This window comes from Ahaetulla prasina, chromosome 5 (genome assembly GCF_028640845.1).
Source record: "Ahaetulla prasina isolate Xishuangbanna chromosome 5, ASM2864084v1, whole genome shotgun sequence".
Classification (NCBI taxonomy): Eukaryota; Metazoa; Chordata; class Lepidosauria; order Squamata; family Colubridae; genus Ahaetulla; species Ahaetulla prasina.
The window spans coordinates 11,535,523-11,557,637 of NC_080543.1; the positions used below are offsets into that span (position 1 = coordinate 11,535,523).

At 43.1% G+C, this 22,115-nt stretch overlaps 1 protein-coding gene across 5 annotated transcripts in view; it reads left to right on the plus strand.

Moving 5' to 3' along the window:
- TMEM135 (transmembrane protein 135) overlaps positions 1–22,115 on the plus strand; it is a 203,280-nt gene that overhangs the window by 171,434 nt on the left and 9,731 nt on the right. For all 5 annotated transcript variants that reach the window (XM_058186951.1, XM_058186950.1, XM_058186948.1 and 2 more), the window contains 4 exons: positions 601–747; positions 5,896–5,965; positions 15,541–15,708; positions 21,125–21,188. In XM_058186951.1, coding sequence (XP_058042934.1) covers positions 601–747; positions 5,896–5,965; positions 15,541–15,708; positions 21,125–21,188 — 449 coding nt within the window. The remainder of the gene's footprint in view (positions 1–600; positions 748–5,895; positions 5,966–15,540; positions 15,709–21,124; positions 21,189–22,115) is intronic.

Genomic DNA, 22,115 nt, shown 5'->3' on the forward strand with positions numbered 1-22,115 from the left:
ATACATTCTTTTTTTTAACTTTCCAGACTGTCCTGTTTTTATTTATTTATTTATTTATTTTTAGTTTGTTTTTTTTTATTTGCATTTATATCCCGCCCTTCTCCGAAGACTCAGGGCGGCTTACACTATGTCAAGCAATAGTCTTCATCCATTTGTATATGATATACAAAGTCAACTTATTGCCCCCAACAATCTGGGTCCTCATTTTACCTACCTTATAAAGGATGGAAGGCTGAGTCAACCTTGGGCCTGGTGGGACTTGAACCTGCAGTAATTGCAAGCAGCTGCTGTTAATAACAGACTGCATTAGCGGTCTGAGCCACTCAAGGACCCTGTTATCATCACTAATACATTTACAATAGAATATTAACTCTTATAATAAGCAGGTCTCCCTATTTTTGAAAAATAGCACATCATTTTGTGCGTATGTAAAGCTAACAAGTCAGGCAACAAGCTAATATGTTAAAAAACACCATAAAAGTTTAAAAACTGTAAATATCTATCCCGTCTTGTAATGTAATCGGAAGCAGTTGCAATGTACATTATAAAAGGAATCGTAGAGCTCAGGCAGCTAATAAGTGTGTTCTGTTTTCTGATCAGATTCATTGTAGGGAAAGAAGAAATTCCCACCCATTCGTATGTACCGGAAGGAGCTTTTGTAAAGAAAGAAATCAAAATAAAACACTGCGAAGATCTAACACAACAAAGGAATTTTATTGCTGCTACAAAAAAAATGGTGGACAATATGTGAGTATTGTAGTGCCTGTTTTCATTTGTACATTATCTTGCGCAATGGTAATGCTGCACTGCCTTTTATATATATATATATAGACACCAATATTTGTGCTGCTTACTTGAGATGTTTACATATCTCACTCTGCTTCTGTTTTATAGCAGTAGCACTTAGACTTATATACCGCTCCATAGTGTCTTACAGCACTGTCAGAGCAGTTTACAATGTCAGCATGTTGCCCCTAACAACCTGGGTCCTCATTTAACCGACCTTGGAAGGATGGAAGGCTGAGTCAACTTTGAGCCTGGTGAGATTCGAACTGCCAAATTGCAGGCAGGCAGCAGAAATAGCCTGCAGTACTGCACTCTAACCACTGCGCGACCACGGCTCCTGATAATGATTCGGGAGCTGGAGGATGGAAGGCTGAGTCAATCTTGGGCCGGTCAGGATCGAACTGCTGGCAGTGAGCAAAGGCAGCCTGCAATATTGCATTCTAACCACTGCGCCCCCACAATGAACACTTTCTATGCATACTTAACATGTTTCCATTTATTCATGTTTATTTCACATCTATTTTGGCTTTAGATGGAGAAGTTAGATTTTAGGTCAGGTGTTTTTCAATTAAAGGACCCAATTGGTCTTCTGTAAATTGAGAGCCAACTTGGTCTAGTCGTGGTTTAAGGCACCAGCAACCAGGAAAGTGTGAGTTCTAGTCCTGCCTTATACATGAAATTATGGCTGAATGACTTTGGGCAGTTACTCTTTCTCAGTCCCACTCACCCCACAAGGTTATTGTTGTTTTTTTTTATAGAGCATTTTTTTTAAATTTTCCATAATAATTCCCACAATTTGACCAGTGTACAATACAATCACTTATCCAATAATCAGTCCTATACTCAAATTATACTCAATCAGGGCTGCTCGACTGCCACTCCCCCCTTTAATCCTTTCTTCCCTTCTCATCCTTCTTAAACTTTCCCCACCACCTTCTCCTCGCTTTCCTACTTCCCCTCCTCTTTCCCACTTCTCACTACCATCCTTTCTAACCCTCTATCTTCTCCTTCTTCTCCTCCTCCTATCCTTTCTTCTCCCTCCCTTCTTTCCTCCCTACCCACCTGCCTACCTACTTTCTTCCTTCTTTACTCCTCTTTCCTTACCCTTTCCCTTCGGGAGTGTTTGCCGAGCAGTCCCGATCCACAAGGTTATTGTTGTGGGGAAAATAGGAAGAGGAAGGAGTACAGATAATCCTCAGTTTGTGACCACATTTGAGTTCCAATTTTCTATTGGTAAGCAAGACAATTAATTGTTAAGTGAGTTTTGTTCCATTTCACGACCTTCCTTGCCAGAATTGTTAAATGAAAAACTGCAGTTGTTAAGTTAGTAACATGGCTGTTAAGTGAATTAGGCTTCCTCATTGATTTTTGCTTGTCAGAAGGTCACAAAAGGTGACCATATAAAGCCCAGGACACTGCAACCATCATAAATAACATGCCAGTTGCCAAACATCCAAATTTTGATCACGTGACCATGGGGATGCTGCAATGGTTATAAGTGTGAAAAATGGTCATGACTCATAAGTCACTTTTTCCAGTGCCGTTGTAACTTTGAATGGTCACTAAGTCAAGCACTACCTGTATTAGGTATGTTTGCCACCGTAACTTACTTATACAAATAATAAAGGCAGGATTCAGTAAAACCTGCACTCCGGAGTAGAATGGAGGAGCTGAAGTAGAATGGCTCTAAAGTAAAATGCAGGACCAGCCGGTAATAATGATAATTCTCAATAATTATTCTTGCTAGTTTCCAGAGCAGAAGAGATAATACGTTAGATACATATTTACTGAATTTTCTTTACTGAATTTTTACTGTCTGAACTCTCAAGATTCTTGGTGCTTTTGCCCTATGAGTAATCTAAAGTTTTTCATGGCATATTTCCTTGAGTGAACCAGCCTGTGAAATTCTAGAAATGAAAGACCCAGTGGTCCATTTTTAGCAGGCATAGACTGAAGACCTCAATTTGGTACATGTCAATCCAGATAAAAGGTAAAGGTAAAGGTTTCTCTCGCACATATATGCTAGTCATTTCCGATTCTAGGGTGCGCTGCTCATCTCCGGTTCAAAGCCAAAGAGCCAGCGCTGTCCGAAGACGTCTCCGTGGTCATGTGGCCAGCATGACTTAATGCCAAAGGTGCACGGAACGCTATTATCTTCCCATCAAAGATGGTCCCTATTTTTCTACTTGCATTTTTTACATGCTTTCGAACTGCTAGGTTGGCAGAAGCTGGGACAAGTAACGGGAGCTCACCCCGTTACGCAGCACTAGGGATTCGAACCGCTGAACTGCCTATCTTTCAATCAACAAGTTCAGCGTCTTAGCCACTGAGCCACCGCAAAACTTTATTTAACAGCTAATCACCCAATGCATAACAAAAAGCTATCAGCACCCAGTCAGTAGTTCAATCAGTTCCATCAAGAAAACTTTTCACCGCAGGAACTTTAAAAAAAGAGCCTTGAACAGTCAGCAAACAAGGTGAATAAACCTCCTTTGGTATTTCTAATGTCCCATTTGCACATGTCCCCAAAAAAACCATTGAGTTCTTAATCTTAATCCTTTTATCATATTTCTCTCCCATGTGTTTCCTTTCAGATATAGCTAAGTCTAAACGTCTGTAACTCGATCATGTCCTCATTACCATTTTTTTGCTACACAAACTGACCTGATGGATGATTTATGACTAATATAAACTTTTTGCAGCACATAATTCAAAGCTTCCAAAAAAAATATTTGGCACAGTGTGAAGATTGAATAATGTTGTTTTGTGCTCCGACTGCAAATATTTGAGCACAAGAAAATTTAATTTCTAGAACCAGGATCAAATTGATTTCCTTGTAATTCCAGCTGATAGTGTCTAACAACTGGACAGCCCTCCCTGAAGTATTTATCATTTTCAATTCCTCTGCCAGTTTTCTGCCATAAAACTGCTGGAATCTCAGATTGACAGAATTTGTACCGTTATAACACTCATGGAAAGTGAAGTCCTACGAGCTTGGAAGAATATAAATTTGGCAGGCTTTACAGATTCTCTGCTGGATCGGGAAAGGCAATAATATACAATCTCCCAACTACCCTTTTTTTCTGTGATATTTTTTCAGGGAGGTGTATATAACATTGCCAAATGCATTCCTGGCTACCTGCAGATTGCAATTTTATTCCATAAAATTAACCTAGAAATGAGGATTGTGGTTACATGGTCTTTAGGGTGCAGCTCAGTGGTGAAATCCTCTGAGGTCTGCTACCAGTTTGCTATGTGCGCGCATGTGCGGTGCATGCCAAATGCACACTTCACGTGCATATGCAATTCAGGCGCTACCGCGCAGCACTAAAAAAGGAGACTTAAGAAGGTAAGTAGAACAGCGGGGGGAGGGGGGACAGCTGTGTCGCGTGATTTAGATTCGCTAGAAAGCAGTGAATAAAAATTGTGTGGCACAGCTGATCATCGGAAATACCGGTTCATCTGAACTGGTAGCATTTTTTTACCACCGGTTCATCTGAATCGGTAGCATTTTTTAACTACAGGTTTGTCTGAACCAATAGCATTTTTTTTTACTACCGGTTCACCTAAACCGGTTCAAACCGGTAGCATTTCGCCCCTGGTGCAGCTGCAAGATATCACTGACATATTTTTTTTCCTGTCCAAGATGATTGTGTTGTTCACAACAAGGTTCTGAGGTCTAAGTGAAGGCATGGGAGAAAACCCCAGGTTGTTTTTCTAGGGAAAAATGAACACATACATATTCATACATTCTTCCACTGCTATTTTTTTTAAAAAAAAGATGCAGACGGGATTGATGTTGTATAATTAGTAATAAGGCTGAAAGCTTAGTTTTCTGACACTGGATTGCTATCCGAAAGTATAATTAGAAAGTAAATAAGTAAGTAAATAAACGACAGGTAAGTCATTTGAAGTTACAGGGGCAGTGAAAAAAGTCACTTAACAATAGGTCCTCACACTTTTGACCATCGCAGCATCCTTACTGCCATGTGATCAAAATTCAGATGCTTCAGAGGCAACGGGCATGTGTTTATGACAGTTGCAGGCTTCTGGTCCGTTTCGAAGTTCACAAAGTCATTGGAAACCAGATTCCCCTTAAGAATTCTGTGATTCACTTTAAATAACCGCAGTGATTCACTTAACAATTGTGGCAATAAAGGTAAAACTTGATACCACTGACAAGCACGGATGATGTTACCTAGTGATCTGTCCCCCTCCACAGTCCGGGAGACATGAGCGATGACTTAATTAGCCGGCAACTATCAGCTCTGGCAGCAAACTAGCGAGCATCTGCCAAGTGTCTCTGTTATCTCTCTTGATGCTGATGAGTCAGCCAGGAAACCAGGAACAAACAGGACTTCAGCTCTAATTCTCCCTCTAAGCAGTTGATTTGCTTGCCACGAAGTTGCTCTTATTTCCTGTGGGGTGTGGCTCCATGACTCAGCACTTCCTAGGCCTGCCCCACCCTTGCTTCTGTTGTTCCCGCCTCTCCTGCCTGCGAAACCTAGGGTCCAGCCAGGCCTGATTGCCATCAGCCGGGTCTGGAGGCGTGGCCTGGAGGGGGAAAGAGTCAGGGGACGGAGGCCTCGTTATCTCCTCCACCTGGCCTGCCTCTGGCTCCTGGAGCTGAGCTAGGGAAGCCGGTGCTCCAGAGGTAAGTCCTGATGGCCCTTCCCCCTCACTTTCTGAGTCATTTTCTGGCAGGGCCCCCAGCTTGGGGGCGCAGACACAACACCTAGTTAGGGTAATGAAACATCTGCAAGAAAACAAGCAAGCTCAGAGAGCACCAAGGACCCTTCATCGTTTTTAATGCCAGTTCCTGGAGAACTGGGAGAAAGGATCTTGCTTATTTTCTGTCCTATTAATGGGTTTCTTTGCGATATCCCATTGTGGGCTCTAGAACAAAGCTTTTGCCCTTTATTATATAAAATACGCCACATTTTCAAAAACGTACAGTTACAGGTATCCACATCTGGGCACCATAAATAAAAACAAAGAATGAAGTACTGATAAGGAGAATACTTTGTATGCGTTGGAGAAAATAGAGCGTGTAGCTGTGGAATGCTGGCGAAATCTAGAGAGTCAACGTTGTTTTGTTTGCTTTTTCAGATGCAAAAATGGTCCCAGGCACAGATGCTGTAAGCACTACGAAGATAATTGCATCTCATATTGCATTAAAGTGAGTCAACACCAGCCCTTCCGCTCACAGATATAGATACCTAAAAATGAACAGGCAAATACAAGAAACAAAACGAAAGTTGCAATGGGGTTGTTCCTGCTCTTAATTCCCTAATCCGTGGTCTAGAAGTGGATATGGTGACCTAGAATGAATGTTAATCGCACGTGATTCTTGTCAGATAGTCTCTTGTGTCCTTGTCGCTTGAGATTATGTGGATGCCGCAGTTTTTAGTACACCATCGTTCAGTGATGGCTAACCTTTTTGCTGTCTTGTGCCAAAAGCCGGGGGAGCGCAGGGAGAGTCATGTGTGTGCATGCCCACACCCATAATTCAATGCGCCCCACCCCCCTGCACATGCGCGCGCAACACACACCCCCCATGTGCCCCCTGCTCTTGGCACACGATGGCACAGTGGGCCTGGTAGGCCCGTTTTTCGCCCTCCCCACGCTCCAGAGGCTTTCTTGGAGTCTGGGGAGGGCAAAAACGGCCTTCCCCACGCCCCCGGAGGCCCTCTGGAGGCAGGAAACAGCCCATTTCCTGACTTCCGGTGGGGCCAGAAGGCCCGAAAATTAGCTGGCCAGCGCATGCATGCGCGCTACAACTGAGCTAGGGCAACACTCACGTGCCCACTGATATGGTACCCCGTGCCACCTATGGCACGCGTGCCATAGGTTCGCCATCATGGCCATAGTTTATGGCAGATATAGACCAGGGGTGTCAAGCTCGATTTCATTGCGGGCCGCATCAGGTTTGTGTTTGACCTCGAGGGGGGGGGTGTCTTGGGAGTGTGTGGCCAGAGTGGATGCGGCCAGCTTGACATCACTCGTATCGGAGGCGCCACTGGGGGCCCAAGCGTTCTGCCAGCAAAAACAGAGCTTGTGAGGGCCGCACATGGACCTCCCGAGCTCCATTTTGGGCAGCGACGGCTTCCTGCAACCCTCTGCCAGTGAAGACGGAGCTCGGGAGGGTCACAGGCGGCCCCCTCCTGAGCTCCGTTTCCGCTGGCAGAGGCACTGTGGACCAGTCCTTCGCTGTTTCCAGGGCGACCCTACGGGCCAGATCTAAGCACCAGAGGGGGCCTGATTAGGCCCGCAGGCCTTGAGTTTGACACCCGTGCAATAGATAAAACATAGGCAGTCCTCTTTTTTTATGCCATGAATATCACTAGCCACCCATTTCCAATTATTTTTGCCTCCAATAAACCACACAGTGTTCAAATTCTGCTCCACTATTAATGAGAAAACTGCATCATCATAATACCCCCTGAACATATGGATCCACATATGGTCCCAGGTGGAAAAACGGATGAAATTTCTGCAACTCAGGATGTTGCAGAAAGGCCACCAAATACAGGCTCTGTATCATAGTGAATTAAACTGTGGCTTGCAAATCTCATTTTGGTATGTCAGTTATGTGTCACCTGCAGCATATGGGCAGAATACATGGACTAAAACTGCCTCTTGTATGATAATCATCTTGGATAAATGTGCACAGGATCTTTACCGGCTGTCTGCAATTCCCAGGGATGTGAGTGGGGTTTTGTTGTGCAGCACTTAATAGATGGCCCCGGGTTAAGGTGTCAGGCACCAGTTGTGCGCACAAATAAAAATGTTTACTTTCTTTTTTTACTTCTTTCTTTCTTCTCTATGAAAGTCTGATTCATTTGTATGTTAGCTGCTTAAGCATTCAACTTAAATTATTGCTTTGGTAAGCTTCGGTCAGCTCCATAGATGCTGAGAGATATGAATAAATTGGATTGCAATAAGGAGTTTTGATCAGCATGCCTATCTTGTATTTTATACAGGTAGTCCTTGACTTACGACCACTTACCTAGCAAATGTTCAAAGTGATAATGAACCCCCCAAAAAGATACTTATGAACTGGTTCCAAAGTTCTGAAGGACAACTCCCCCACTCTGTGATCATGTGACCACATTTCAGACCCTTAGCATGTGACCCACATTTATGCCTATTTGCAGCATCCCGTGGTCACATGACCAATTTACGACATTCCCCTCCCCCCCCTTGAACCAGGGTTTACTTTTTACTTCCGGCAAAAATGCCCCATAGCAAACAATAGGTTTTGCTTAACGACCATGATGTTCGCTTAATAACCACCACTAAAGCGTAAATACAGGTTGGCCACCTGTTAATGATCCACTTTACAACTGTCATGACGTATGACAATAATTGGCAGGTTCAGTGATGGTTGTAAGTTGAGGACTACCCTAATTCCGGGTGCCTTAGTGATGCCTTTCCAAAGAATTCTTTCTCCCAAGGACTGTCTCGTCTTCTTTTTAAGTTTTTCCTCCAAAAGAATAGGACACATTTTAACCAATGCAAGTTCTTCAACCTATATTAGAGCAGGGTATTCAACCTTGGCAACGTTAAGACTTGTGGACTTCAACTCCCAGAATTCCCCAGCCTGCATGGCTGGCTGGGGAATTCTGGGAGTTGAAGTCCACTGGTCTGAAAGTTGCCAAGATTGGACACCCCTATCTTTAGAGGTATACATTCAGGGGTGGGATTCAGCCGGTTCAGATGAACCGGTAGTTCCAATGATCAGCTGGCTCCGCCCCCGCCGTATCCTGTCCTGCATTTCCTTCTTTCTGGCTTAGCTGATTTGCGTGGCATAGCTGATTTCTGCGCCTTCACTGTTCTACTTACCGGGGCTGCCTTAGAAGGTAAGCAGCTGAGCTTCAAATGGCTGTATTTTGAATGCTGCGCATGCACGAAGCGCACGCTCAGCTAACTGGTTGTCAAACCAGTTACATCCCACCACTGTATATACATTGAGTAGAAATTTTATCCCTCATAACACTATAGCCAACGGACAAACAGAATGGGTTTTCCCAGCCTTTATTTATTTTGAGGTATTTGCTTGACTGTTGTGGAGAAAATACTGTATTGTTAGCAATTGCAATAATTGTATTTTTATTTTTATTTTTGAAGTAAAGCATCAGGAGCTATACACTAACAGATGCAGTGAACTAGCAGCTTCTGCAATTCTAGTTATAGCTATTTTTTGAATAACCAGCCTCCTTAAGCAAGCATCTTCAAGAGAGCGTTGCTTTAGCAAGCGGAATCGTTCCTTTGGCCCGGCTGTTGCCTTGCAGGTGGAAGAAATGGTCCATTAGTGTCAATGATAAGCTTTTAAAGTGATTGAAAAGCAAGGCCTGATGTGTCTTGACTAATTTAATTACCCCCAGAAACGATGTAACAGATCCCACTTACAACCGGTCCCCCATATTGGCTCAAATATTTGGAATGTGCCATCCTCAGCAGCTCAAGTTAGCAGCATCTATACAGCTGCATTGTCTTTCTCTGTGTTGGGGACAATTATTTTTTATTTTGAAGCCAACTTGTGACTGTAGCTTAAGGATCATGGGAGAAAATCCACAGTTGTTGCCTACAGGAAGAGCAGTCGTTGCCCAGGGGTATAAATTACCCTAACCCAGAATGTGATTAGTGTGTGTTTTCTTTCCATAACTGCACAAAAATTATTTTGGCTGGAATTTGACTGGGACAAGTGTGAACACCTGCTTCTACTTGAAATTTGGATTTTGAAAGTAATATTTATTGGGCAAACTGGCTTTTGAGAGGGAAAAAGTTTTATTTCCCCCTATTATTTCTTCCGTTCAGAATGAAGTGGATTTGGCTTTTCAACAGTAGGTTAAAAAAATAAAAATAAAACCAGCACATGGAAGACAAGATGCAACTCAGTAGCTTGCATGTTTCAACAGTGTGTTTGTTGTGTTTTTGCGCTGAGCAAAACTTTTCTACTTCCTGTGCGTCGGCTCTTATAGCAGATTGCAACCAGTTGCATACCAGTACGATCCAAATGTCTACTAATCCACACAAGAGGCTGTTGTTGGTTAGCTTTAGTTGCAACTTATGCGTTGACTTTGTTCACAATAGTCTCACGTAAGCGGGCTTAAATTTCATTGCCTAGACATATTTTCAGCAATTACTTCCCTCACGGCTACAAGCACACACTAGCCTCTTTAATCACACCCAAAATTCTTGTACCCTGACCCTGTAAAGTAATACACAGTAATCAGCACTATAAATAAATCATCAAGATTTTTTAAATGCTCCATTTAAAAATAGAAAACAACCTCCTTGAAAGTCAAGGAATTGAAAGGGTCATTGTAAATTTTCTCACAATAATCAACCAAGTCCTTTGGGGAAATCTTGAGCAGGACAAGAGAGTTATTCTAGTTAGTCATCCCCAGTCATTGATTCTGGAGTTTATCCCTAAAAGACTCAGTTCGTCTTTATCCTTGACAACTTTACTGCCAATCTGCGTAGTATAGATTGGTGGTAAACTTTGAGTTTCTAAGATGTCCATGCCAGTTGTTGTAGCAGGTGATGCCATCAGACATTCCTCTGTTTGTACACTTTCCTTATTAACTTGACTTGGAAGTGTTGTGAAGTACAGGATTAAAATTTCCGCATTAGCTGGAAATTGGATAGTCCTTCTTTGTCCCTGATTCTGGAGACCGCACCTGATAATTTCTCCTTTGAAGCTGTGGTTCCTTTTGGAGGCTGGTGTCCCTACAGTCTTGCCAGTTGCCCCCAGGATCATTTGCAACCTCTCTCTCTCTTTTTTTTTTTTGCTTTAGAAGACAAATCTTCTCATTTTTACTTCTTTTGAGAACCTAGAAGCCATGGTTAAGGGTCATCCGGAATGCCCCACTTTGCCTATCTCGATTTGAAAGTGGGGTGTTTAAAAGGAAACTTGTCAATTTATTATTTATTGGTTAAATTTATATGCTGGCCCCTTCTTGCTGTCAAGAGCGACTCTGGGCAGCTTAAAATGCAATAAAAATAGGTATAAAAATAACGATAAATATAGAATAGAATAGAATAGAATAGAATAGAATAGAATAGAATAGAATTCTTTATTAGCCAAGTGTGATTGGACCCACAAGGAATTTGTCTTGGTGCATATGCTCTCATTGTACATAAAAGAAAAGATACCTTCATCAAGAATTCTGTCACTTAATAATAGTCATAGGGTACAAATTTAACACTTAACGATACAACACTTAATGATAGTCATAGGGTACAAATAAGCAATCAGGAAACAATGTCAATATAAATCGTAAGGATACAAGCAACAAAGTTACAGTCATACAGTCATAAGTGGGAGGAGATGGGTAATGGGAACGATGAGAAGATTAATAGTAGTGCAGATTTAGTAAATAATTTGACAGTGTTGAGGGAATTATTTGTTTAGCAGAGTGATGGCATTCGGGGAAAAAACTGTTCTTGTGTCTAGTTGTTCTGGTTGTGCAGTGCTCTATAGCGTCCTTTTGAGGGTAGGAGTTGAGACAATTTATGTCCAGGATGCGAGGGATCTGTAAATATTTTCCCAGCCCTCTTTTTGACTCCTGCAGTATACAGGTCCTCAATGGAAGGCAGGTTGGTAGCCATTGTTTTTTCTGCAGTTCTAATGATCCTCTGAAGTCTGTGTCTGTCTTGTTGGGTTGCAGAACCAAACTAGACAGTTATGGAGGTGCAGATGACAGACTCAGTAATTCCTCTGTAGAACTGGATCAGTAGCTCCTTGGGCAGTTTGAGCTTTCTGAGTTGGCGCAGAAATAACATTCTTTGTTGTCCTTTTTTTGATGACGTTTCTGATGTTAGCTGTCCATTTGAGATCTTGCGATATGGTAGAACCTAGAAATTTGAAGGTTTCTACTCAAGGGTGGGGACCCTTGAGCCATGTTACTAACTTAACAGCTGCAGCAATTCTCTTTAACAACAGTGGCCAGAAAGGTCCTACAATGGGGCAAAATTCATTTAGCAACTGTTTTGCTTAGCAACAGAAATGTTGGGCTCCGTTGGGGTCATAAGTCGAAGACTACCCACCTTCTAAATGAATTTGTGGTCATCCAGTACATTTAGATAGAAAAATGTAACCCTGTCCAGACATGTCCAGTTCTAGGGGCGCTGCTCATTTCTGTTTCCTAGCCGAGGAGGCAGTTATAGATCGGAAGGAAATTAACTCTGCAAAAATATTAATTTCTTTAAACTCTTTTTACATTTTTACAACTTTTGGCTGCATTTTGGGAGTCCAAAAGAAATTTTCCTTGAGGTTAATGACTCTGAAATTGTTTTTGCCATTTTTCTTGGCTCAGTTTGGTAGCTTGAGTCATCTGGAGCTGTTTGCTTTCAGATAAGTTGTACTATGCTTGCTCTTGCACTTAGCCATGTTGGCGCTAGTTTGTGTGTGTGTGTATGTGTGTGTGTGTGTGTGTGTGTGTGTGTGTGTGTGTGTTTGTGTGTGTGATAGAGAGAAGGGTTTAGAAATCTGATTTGACAGCCTGAACAAAGGATTCCTACAGATTCCTGAGACTCACATTACATGAAGACGAAAGGAAATCGTCTTAGAAAAAGGACAGCAGCACAAATCTACAATGTTTTTCAAACCTGGCAACTTTTAAGATGCGCGGATTTCAATTTCCTAGAATTCCAGTCAGCAATTCATGGAGTTGAAGTCCACCCAATTTGCCAGGTTTTTAAATTCCTACTCTTTAACACAGGGGTCTCCAACCTTGGTCCCTTTAAGACTTGTGGACTTCAACTCCCAGAGTTGAAGCTTTGCTGGCTGAGGGACTCTGGGAGTTGAAGTCCACAAGTCTTAAAAGGGATGAGCATGGTGGCCAACTGCTCTTCCGGGTTCTGTTGCATGCATGCACGCCGGACAACTGCTCTCTTCCGGGTTCCATCACGTGTGCGCACGCCGGACAGCTGGTCTTCATACTGAGGCTTGGTCCATGCATGGGAATGATACTAAGGAGCAAAAGACTTGACTTTCTGTTTGAGTGAAACTAAGGCTCTTCAATTTGTCATTCAGAACTAGCTCTCTGCTTAAAAAGCCCTCCCCCCACTAAGGCGAAGCAGAGACAAATTGATTGATGGAGCTAATTTGTTTAGACAGATCGATTCACAAAACAAAGAGGAAACGGAACACTCTACTTTTAAGATGCCAAGGAAGGGTGTGGGATGAGTTAGTGAAATAAATCCTCAGGCGGCTTGTTTGTTTTTTGTTTTTTGTTTATCTTAAGTGCTACCAGCAGATCTACACAAGGCCACATGGGCATTACATGGTTGTAGATCGTGACCGGCTGCCCAAATTACTCCAAGAAAAGGAAATGCTCTATTAAAGGTCTATTAAAAATAAATAGCTGGAAATCAAGTAGTTCATTCTTCTCCTAGGAGTTTTTGAATGTTTGTAGAGCGATAGCCTAAGGATCTCTTGTGTAGAGCTGTCTAGGTTCAGAGCTACACAACAATGTCAGTTTCAAGTATCCCTTTGGGTCAATCAGTCAGCATCTTCAGGCCTAATTGGCTTCCTAAGATTTTTGTGAAGGTGTCCAAAGAGAAGAGCCAACAATCATTTGGAGATTTCTAGATGAAAAGTAATGTCAGCCAAGTGACTCTTCCTTTTCATATCCTGAAAATTGTGGAAAGACAACGTGGTTTCAAATCTGCGGTTTCCAAGCGAAATGAAAACTGTCCATCTCAAGTCTTGACATTAAAAGCCTGTTTTATAGTGAAGCTGAAATCAAACCATAACCATAATAACAGAGTTGGAATGGACCTTGGAGGTCTTCTAGTCCAACCCCCTGCCCAGGCAGGAAACCCTAAACCATCTCAGACAAATGGCTATCCAACATTTTCTTAAAAATTTCCAGTGTTGGAGCAAACCAAATCTTTATTCAACCATAGACCAACAAATAAAACACAAGAGTCACCCTTAATTAAGATAAAAGAAAACATAATAGTTTATTATCTAAAAAGGGTTAGAGGTAATACAGGTAGGTCTTTTGACTTCTAGGATCACAGTGGAGCCCAAAGTTTCCTTTGCTAAGCAAGACAGTTGCTAAATGAATTGTGCCTCATTTTACCATCTATTTTGCCACTCTTGTTAAGTGAATCAATGGTTGTCCAATCTCTTCTTAAAAACTTCCAGTATTGGAGCATCCACAACTTCTGGAAGCAAGTCGTTCCACTGATTCATTGCTCTCACTGTCAGGAAATTTCTCCTTAGTTCTAGGTTGCTTCTTTCCTTTGAGATTAATATTGAAAGAATTTATCGTGTTAATTCTTGGTGGGCAAGACAAAATAGAGTACCGAGGGATGTGGTTATTTATTTTACAACTAAAAAGGTAAGGTATGAAATTTTGCAAGACTTTTATAAAAATAAATTTCAAATATTGGGACCAGATATAAAAATGATGAAGGAAATTCCTCCTAAAATGTTAAGAAAGAGAAGAGAATTTGCTTTTTTAGTGGATGAGTTTAAGAAACATCAGATATATTTTAGATGGGAAGTTCCAATGGGTTTGTCAGTGAATTTTAGAGGCAGAAAGTATTTTCTTAATTCAGTTATGAAAGCGAGACATTTTTATATTAATGTTTTAAAGAGTGGGAATCCTTTGTTGTTAGATGCTAAGTTAATTGATTTGGAAATGATGGAAAATAGAATGGGAGAGGGGAGGAATGTTTAAGATGTGAATATGATGATTATGGTTAATTTTTGGAATTGATTTGTTTAGGATATAAATTATAGGATTTTTGTTATTTGCTATTTGTATGGTATAAATCTATGGGATGATATTATTTAATTGTGAAGGATGGAAAGTGAAATTTATGAATTTAGATAATGTGGATGTAATGATTTTAACTGTTATATTGTGGATGTAGTTTTAATTGACACATTTATAGATAGTAAAAGTTATGAAGTTAAGCTGGAAATATTATATTTGAGAGATTTTATTCGAAATGATATTTGATTGATGGAGTAGTATTGGAAGATTGGATATTAAATGTTATGACAATTGAAGAAATATATAAGTGATGAAAATTTGAATTTGAGAAGCTGGATTGTAATTTAAGAAATGGACTTATGAAATTTGAAGGAATATACAAGTGGGTGAAAAAAATTTGAATTTTAGAAGATGGACTAATTTTTAAAATGGACTGTAAGAAGAACGGACATTAAATGTTATGGCAATTGAAGAAATATATAAGTGATGAAAATTTGAGTTCGAGAAGATGGACTGTAATTTGAGAAATGGACTTATGAAATTTGAAGGAATATACAAGTGGGAAAAAAAATTTGAATTTGAGAAGATGGATTAATTTTAAAAATGGACTGTAAGAAGAAGTAATATGAGAATAGTTTGACTCCCTCTTCTTTGGGGCAACCCCTGAGATATTGGAACACTGCTATCATGTCTCCCCTAGTCCTTTTTTTTTAAATTAAACTAGACATAGCCAGTTCCAGCAAACGTTCTTCATATGTTTTAGCCTCCAGTCCCCTAATCATCTTGGTTACTCTTCTCTGCACTCTTTCTAGAATCTCCACATCTTTTTTACATCGCGACGACCACGACTGGATGCAGGGTTCCAAGTGTGGCCTTCCCAAGGCATTATTATAAAGTGGTGTTAACCCTTCACGTGATCTTGATTCCATCCTTCTGTTAACTATTCCTTGTGAGTGGAGTTCCTGAGGCTGTTTTTTTTCTCTCTCTCATGGCACCTTCTGAATATCTTTTCCAGGGTTTCATTAGGATGTTTAGCGTCGGATATTTGATCCAGTGTTGCCTTCGCATCCCCTCCGCGTTCCGACATCTGTTTACAAAACCATCTCGGCTTCTTTCGCTTTTCTACAACAAAGAAAACTTCCAGCTTGGCGCTTTCCTTGGGTCCTTTGTCAGCATATACAAAGTAAGTTTCGAAAGTGCTGAGAAATTAGAATGTGATTATGCTAAGCTCCTCATTTGGCCTCAGCAGCTGCTGCCGTTGCAACCCTGTAGCTAAAAGTGTCTTTATTGTTCTAGAGCAGAGTATCTCTCAAAGCTAAATTAAATGTGTTATTTGTGAGCAGTTTTGAAGTGGGGGGGGAATACGGAGGCACTAACCAACCTCATTTTTTAAAAAAAAAAAACCTAATATGGATAAAAGGCAGAATGCTCCTTAGTAAGCATTAGAGGGAAATTGGTGGGTTTCCGTCAGAAATTCGTAACCTCCCTAATAGGGGCAAGGTAGAAATTCACGTGATTTTGTTTTCTCTGACCTTAAGTCTTTATAACATTCCATTACTCATAAGCTAGGAGCGGAAAACAAGGGCAAATGAGCAGCAAAAATGTGAGGGTTAAAAAAAACCCGGTCGGTATTATCATGGAATGGAAGTTTGGAATGGAAGTTTGGTTTAGTGGGTATTATAAAACCACCTCTAATATTTTTAATTAACTTAAATTCTACCCTGTTTCCCCCAAAATAAGACATCCCCTGATAATAAGCCGAATCGGGCTTTTGAGCGCATGGCAATAAGGCCAAGCGCTTATTTCAGGGTTCAAAAAAATACAAGACAGAGTCTTATTTTCGGAGGAAACACGGTAATGAATTAATGTTATTACTTTGGTTAAAATTAATTTTTAAACAATCTATTTTATTTATTTATTTAGTTTTCTATCTATCAATCTATCGATCTATCTACCTACCGTGTTTCCCCAAAAATAAGACCTATCCCAAAAATAAGCCCTAGTTAAGCCCTAGTTAAGAAATTAGAAATCTAAATAGGTGGACTGTCTAAGGCAGGGGTGGGGAACTGTGGCCCTTTTACGACTTTTGGACTTCAACTCCCAGAATTCCTAAGCCAGGAACGGTAAAATGTCAGACTAGAAATCAATGAAGGGAATGCTTTCTACTCCTATAATGCTGTCTTCATGTAAAATACCTTTTGTATTTATTTATTTATTTATTTATTTATTTATTTATTTATTTATTTATTTATTTATTTATTTATTTATTTATTTATTTATTTATTATATTTGTATACCGCCCTTCTCCCGAAGGACTCAGGGCGGTTCACAGCCAATAAAAAACACAATACATAGAATACAAATTAAAAACTATATAAAAAACTGATTCAATAACGGCCTAAAAATTTAGATACAATTTAAAACCCCATTTAAAACCCCCAATTAAAACCCATAAATTAAAAAAACTAACCCAGTCCTGCGCAGATGAATAAATGCGTTTTAAGCTCGCGACGAAAGGTTCGGAGGTCCGGAAGTTGACGGAGTCCCGGGGGGAGTTCGTTCCAGAGGGCGGGAGCCCCCACAGAGAAGGCCCTTCCCCTGGGCGTCGCCAGACGACACTGTCGCGCCGACGGCACCCTGAGGAGTCCCTCTCTGTGAGAGCGCACGGGTCGGTGGGAGGTATTCGGTAGCAGTAGGCGGTCCCGTAAATAGCCCGGCCCTATGCCATGGAGTGCTTTGAAGACGTTCACCAGAACCTTGAAGCGCACCCGGAAGGCCACAGGTAGCCAGTGCAGTCTGCGCAGGATAGGTGTCACGCGGGAGCCACGAGGGGCTCCCTCTATCACCCGCGCAGCCGCATTCTGGACTAACTGAAGCCTCCGGATGCCCCTCAAGGGGAGCCCCATGTAGAGAGCATTGCAGTAATCCAGACGAGACGCCACGAGGGCGTGAGTGACTGTGCATAAGGCATCCCGGTCTAGAAAGGGGCGCAACTGGCGCACCAGGCGAACCTGGTGGAAAGCTCTCCTGGAGACGGCCGTCAGGTGGTCTTCAAAAGACAGCCGTTCATCCAGGAGAACGCCCAAGTTGCGCACCCTCTCCATCGGGGCCAATGACTCGCTCCCAACAGTCAGCCGTGGACTCAGCTGACTGTACCGGGATGCCGGCATCCACAGCCACTCCGTCTTGGAGGGATTGAGCTTGAGCCTGTTTCTCCCCATCCAGACCCGTACGGCTTCCAAACACCGGGACAGCACTTCGATAGCTTCATTGGGGTGGCCCGGTGTGGAAAAGTACAGCTGGGTGTCATCAGCGTACAGCTGGTACCTCACACCGAAGCCACTGATGATCTCACCCAGCGGCTTCATATAGATGTTGAACAGAAGGGGCGAGAGAATCGACCCCTGCGGCACCCCACAAGTGAGGCGCCGCAGAGTCGACCTCTGCCCCCCCGCCAACACCGTCTGCGACCGGTCGGAGAGATAGGAGGAGAACCACCGATAAACGGTGCCTCTCACTCCCAGTCCCCCCAACCGGCGCAGCAGGATACCATGGTCGATGGTATCAAAAGCCGCTGAGAGGTCTAATAGGACCAGGGCAGAGGAACAACCCCTATCCCTGGCCCTCCAGAGATCATCCACCAACGCGACCAAAGCCGTCTCAGTGCTGTAACCGGGCCGGAAGCCGGACTGGAACGGGTCTAGATAGACAGTTTCCTCCAGGTGGAGGAAACTGATATGCCACCATACTCTCTACAACCTTCGCCGCGAGCGGGTTGGAGACCGACGATAATTACCTAAAATAGCCGGGTCCAGGAAGGCTTCTTGAGGAGGGCCTCACCACCGCCTCTTTCAAGGCGGGAAAGACTCCTCCAACAAGGAAGCACTTGTAATCGCCTGAGCCAGCCTCGTGTCACCTCCTGAGTGGCCAGCACCAGCCAGGAGGGCACAGGTCCAGTAAACACGTGGTGGCATTCAATCTACCCAGCAACCTGTCCATGTCCTCGGGAGCCACAGGGTCAAACTCATCCCAGACAATATCACCAAGACCGCCCTCAGACGCCCCGTCCGAATCGCCACAATTTTGGTCCAGACCATCCCGAAGCTGAACGATTTTATCGTATAGATAACCGTTAAACTCCTCAGCACGTCCCTGCAACGGGTCATCCCGCTCCCCCTGGTGAAGGAGGGAGCGGGTCACCCGAAACAGGGCAGCTGGGCGGTTATCTGCCGACGCAATGAGGGAGGGGGCGGAGCAACGCCTTGCTTCCCTCAGTGCCACTAGGTAGGTCCTAGTATAGGATCTAACTAGTGTCCGATCAGCCTCTGAGCGGCTGGACCTCCAAGAACTCTCTAGGCGTCTTCTCCGGCGTTTCATCCCCCTCAGCTCCTCGGAGAACCAAGGAGCCGGTTGGGATCTGCGCCGGGTCAGAGGCCGCAGAGGCACGACACGGTCTAAAGCCCCAGCCGCAGCCCGTTCCCAGGCTGCGGCTAGTTCCTCTGCCGTGCCGTGAGCCAGACCCTCAGGAAGTGGCCCAAGCTCCGTCCGGAACCTCTCCGGGTCCATCAGGCGCCTGGGACGGTACCAACGTAATGGTTCCGTCTCCCTGCGGTGTTGGGTAGCGGTCAGAAGGTCTAGGCGAAGGAGCGAGTGATCTGACCATGACAAAGGTTCCGTGACTATATCTCTCAAGTCCAGATCCTTCAACCACCGACCAGAGATAAAAATCAGGTCCAGTTTTGTAGGCACTACATTAAACTTTTCTCCCTGAAGTACTAGGTCAGTGATGGCTAACCTTTTTCGGACCGAGTGTGAGAATGCGCTTATGCCCTTGAACCCCCCAAATGTAATGTGCGTGCTTCGCATGTGCCCCGTGCATGCGCGCACAGCCCCCTGCATGTGCCCCCCACCCCGTGCACGCATGGAAGAAACCCGAAGGCCAGCAGAGCTGAACTGGGGCAATGGCTCAGAGGCCATTGCAGAGGGCTATTGCAGAGGGCTATGCCTGCCACCTCTGGTACGTGCGCCATAGGTTCACCATCATAGTACTAGGCTGTTGTATCCAAGGAGTTTTTTACTAGTGGAGTACAGTACTAATATGACCCCCTTATCATCCAGGGCCTGCATTCTGTTGTACTGGGATATCACTTTTTATTGCTTATTTCTGTATTTACATCCCACTTTTGTTATTTTTATAAGTAATTCAAGGCAGCGAACGTACCTAATACTCCTTCCTTCTCCAGTTGCCACCCACAACAGCAACCCTGTGAGATGGATTGGGCTGAGGAGGAGCGACTGGCCCAGAGTCACCCACCTGGTTTTTCATGCCTAAGGCGGGACTAGAACTCACAGTCTCCTGTTCCAGTATTTTAACCACTGCACCAAACTTTCTTAGCTACCTGTCTAATGTTTATTTATTTATTTACATTTATTTCTCACGCGAAAATTACAAATTCGAACGAGCAAAATGAAAACCATTAAAACGTGACAAGGGCAATAGGCACATTAGTGCACTTACACGTGCCTCCTTAGGAAATATGGGGTGAGGTTCCACAGAAGTTAAATTAGAATTAAAATGGTGAAAGTCAGCTGAGACAACTGAATCCTGAATTCCAGACTTCGTCAATTCGGTTACAAAAATCAATTTTTTTGCAGTCAAGTTTAAAGCGATTTACCTTAACTTTTAAAGCGGTGTTACTGATAAAACTAAAACTATGTACAGTTTTATGTGCACTATCTAAACGTATTGGTGAAGCAAATTCTCCCTAATAGAAGTTTAAAGTAGATAAGAAATATACAGGCTTCTTTGTGTGAGGACGACTTTTAAGATAACAGTTTGCTAATTATTAAATAATTGAATAAATTCTGCCTAAGAAGGAAAGAACATATACATTTGCACGCACACCCCTATACCTTTGAATTTGCCTGAAGCGTTTCCTGTTGAAAAATGCCTGGCTAGGTGGCTCAGTGACTAAGACGCTGAGCTTGTCGATCAGAAAGGTCAGCAGTTTGGCTGTTCGAATCCCTAGTATAGGTCTCCTGCGTGATCAGGGGGTAGACTAGATCAGGGATCTCCAACCTTGACAACTTTAATTCTGGAGGACTTCAACTCCCAGAATTCCCCAAGGTTGGAGACCCCTGGACTAGATGACCTCCAAGGCAGGGGTGAAATCGAGCAGGTTCTAACAGGTTCTAGAGAACTGGTAGCGGAAATTTTGAGTAGTTCGGAGAACCGGCAAATACCACCTCTGGCTGGCCCCAGAGTGGGGTAGGAATGGAGATTTTGCAATATCCTTCCCCTGACACGCCTAACAAGCCACGCCCACAGAACTGGTAGGGAAAAAATTTGAATTTCACCCCTGCTCCAAGGTTCCTTCCAACTCTGTTGCTGTTACTGTAAACCTTTAACATATATCTAAATACAGTGTTTAGTTTATAAGTCATAGCACAAGGTAGCGATAAAATAGGGATCAAAGCTGAAGCCATAATCAGCAGTTTTCTTGCCTTGATTAAATTCTAAGTCTATTATTGGGATCTTTGCTACTAAATTATTGTATTGCAATGACAAAAATGTTGCCATGATTACCTTAAAAATGCAGGGTACAAGCTGTTTCCTGCGGTGGGTACGGAACCTGGACGATGAAGTACACGCACTCATTGCAGGTAAATCTACATTTCCTCTCAACAGTCTCCCTCAGATTCTCAAAGGTACCGTATTTTTCGGACTATAAGACGCACCGGAGTATAAGACGCACCAAGATTTCGAAAAGGAAAACCAGGGGGAAAAAAAGTTTTTGCCCTCCCTGGCTCCCAGGAGCGCTCTACCGGACTCCCAAACCCTCTTTGTGTCCTGTTTTTGCAAAAAACGGGCCTGCTTTTGGCGAAAATGGGACACCCGGGGCGGGATTTTGGGAGGCCAAAAATGGCTGTATACACTGAATATTTCCGCCCTCTTTTTTTGGGGGGGGGAGTGTGTCTTATACTCTGAAAAGTATGGTAGTACTTTCCATGCATCTCCCCAAGAGTAAAAGCCTTCTGATAATTTCCGGAGAATAATGTTGTGCACCTTATAGTGTGTCTATGAAGATTCTCAGTCATCCAGGTCATGGTTGTCCTCAAAGTGCCTTTTCAAGATGCAACTGGACTTTCTTTGTTATACTTTGAAGACATCCAAGAAGCTTCTCCAGCTCTGGCTGGACAGTGGGGAATGGAAGAATCCATCCAATCAGAGCTGAAGAAGCTTCTTGGATGAGAAATGAAACATCTTCAAAGAAAAAACAAGAAAGTCCAGTTGCCTCTTGAAAAAGCACCTTTGCGACATCTTATAGGGTTGAGCCAGGGGTGAAATCCAGCAGGTTCTGACAGGTTCTGAAGAACTGGTAGAGGAAATTTTGAGCAGTTCAGAAACCTGGCAAATACTACCTCTGTGTTCTCCTCCGCCTCCGTCCGAATGATGGCTTAATTAGCCGGCACTATCAGCTCTGGCAGCAAAAGAGCCAATGTCTGCCAAGAGCCCTCATTATCTTCCACGATGCTGGTGAGTCACAACCTTCAGCTCTAGTCAATCAGTGGATTTGCCTGTTACAAAGA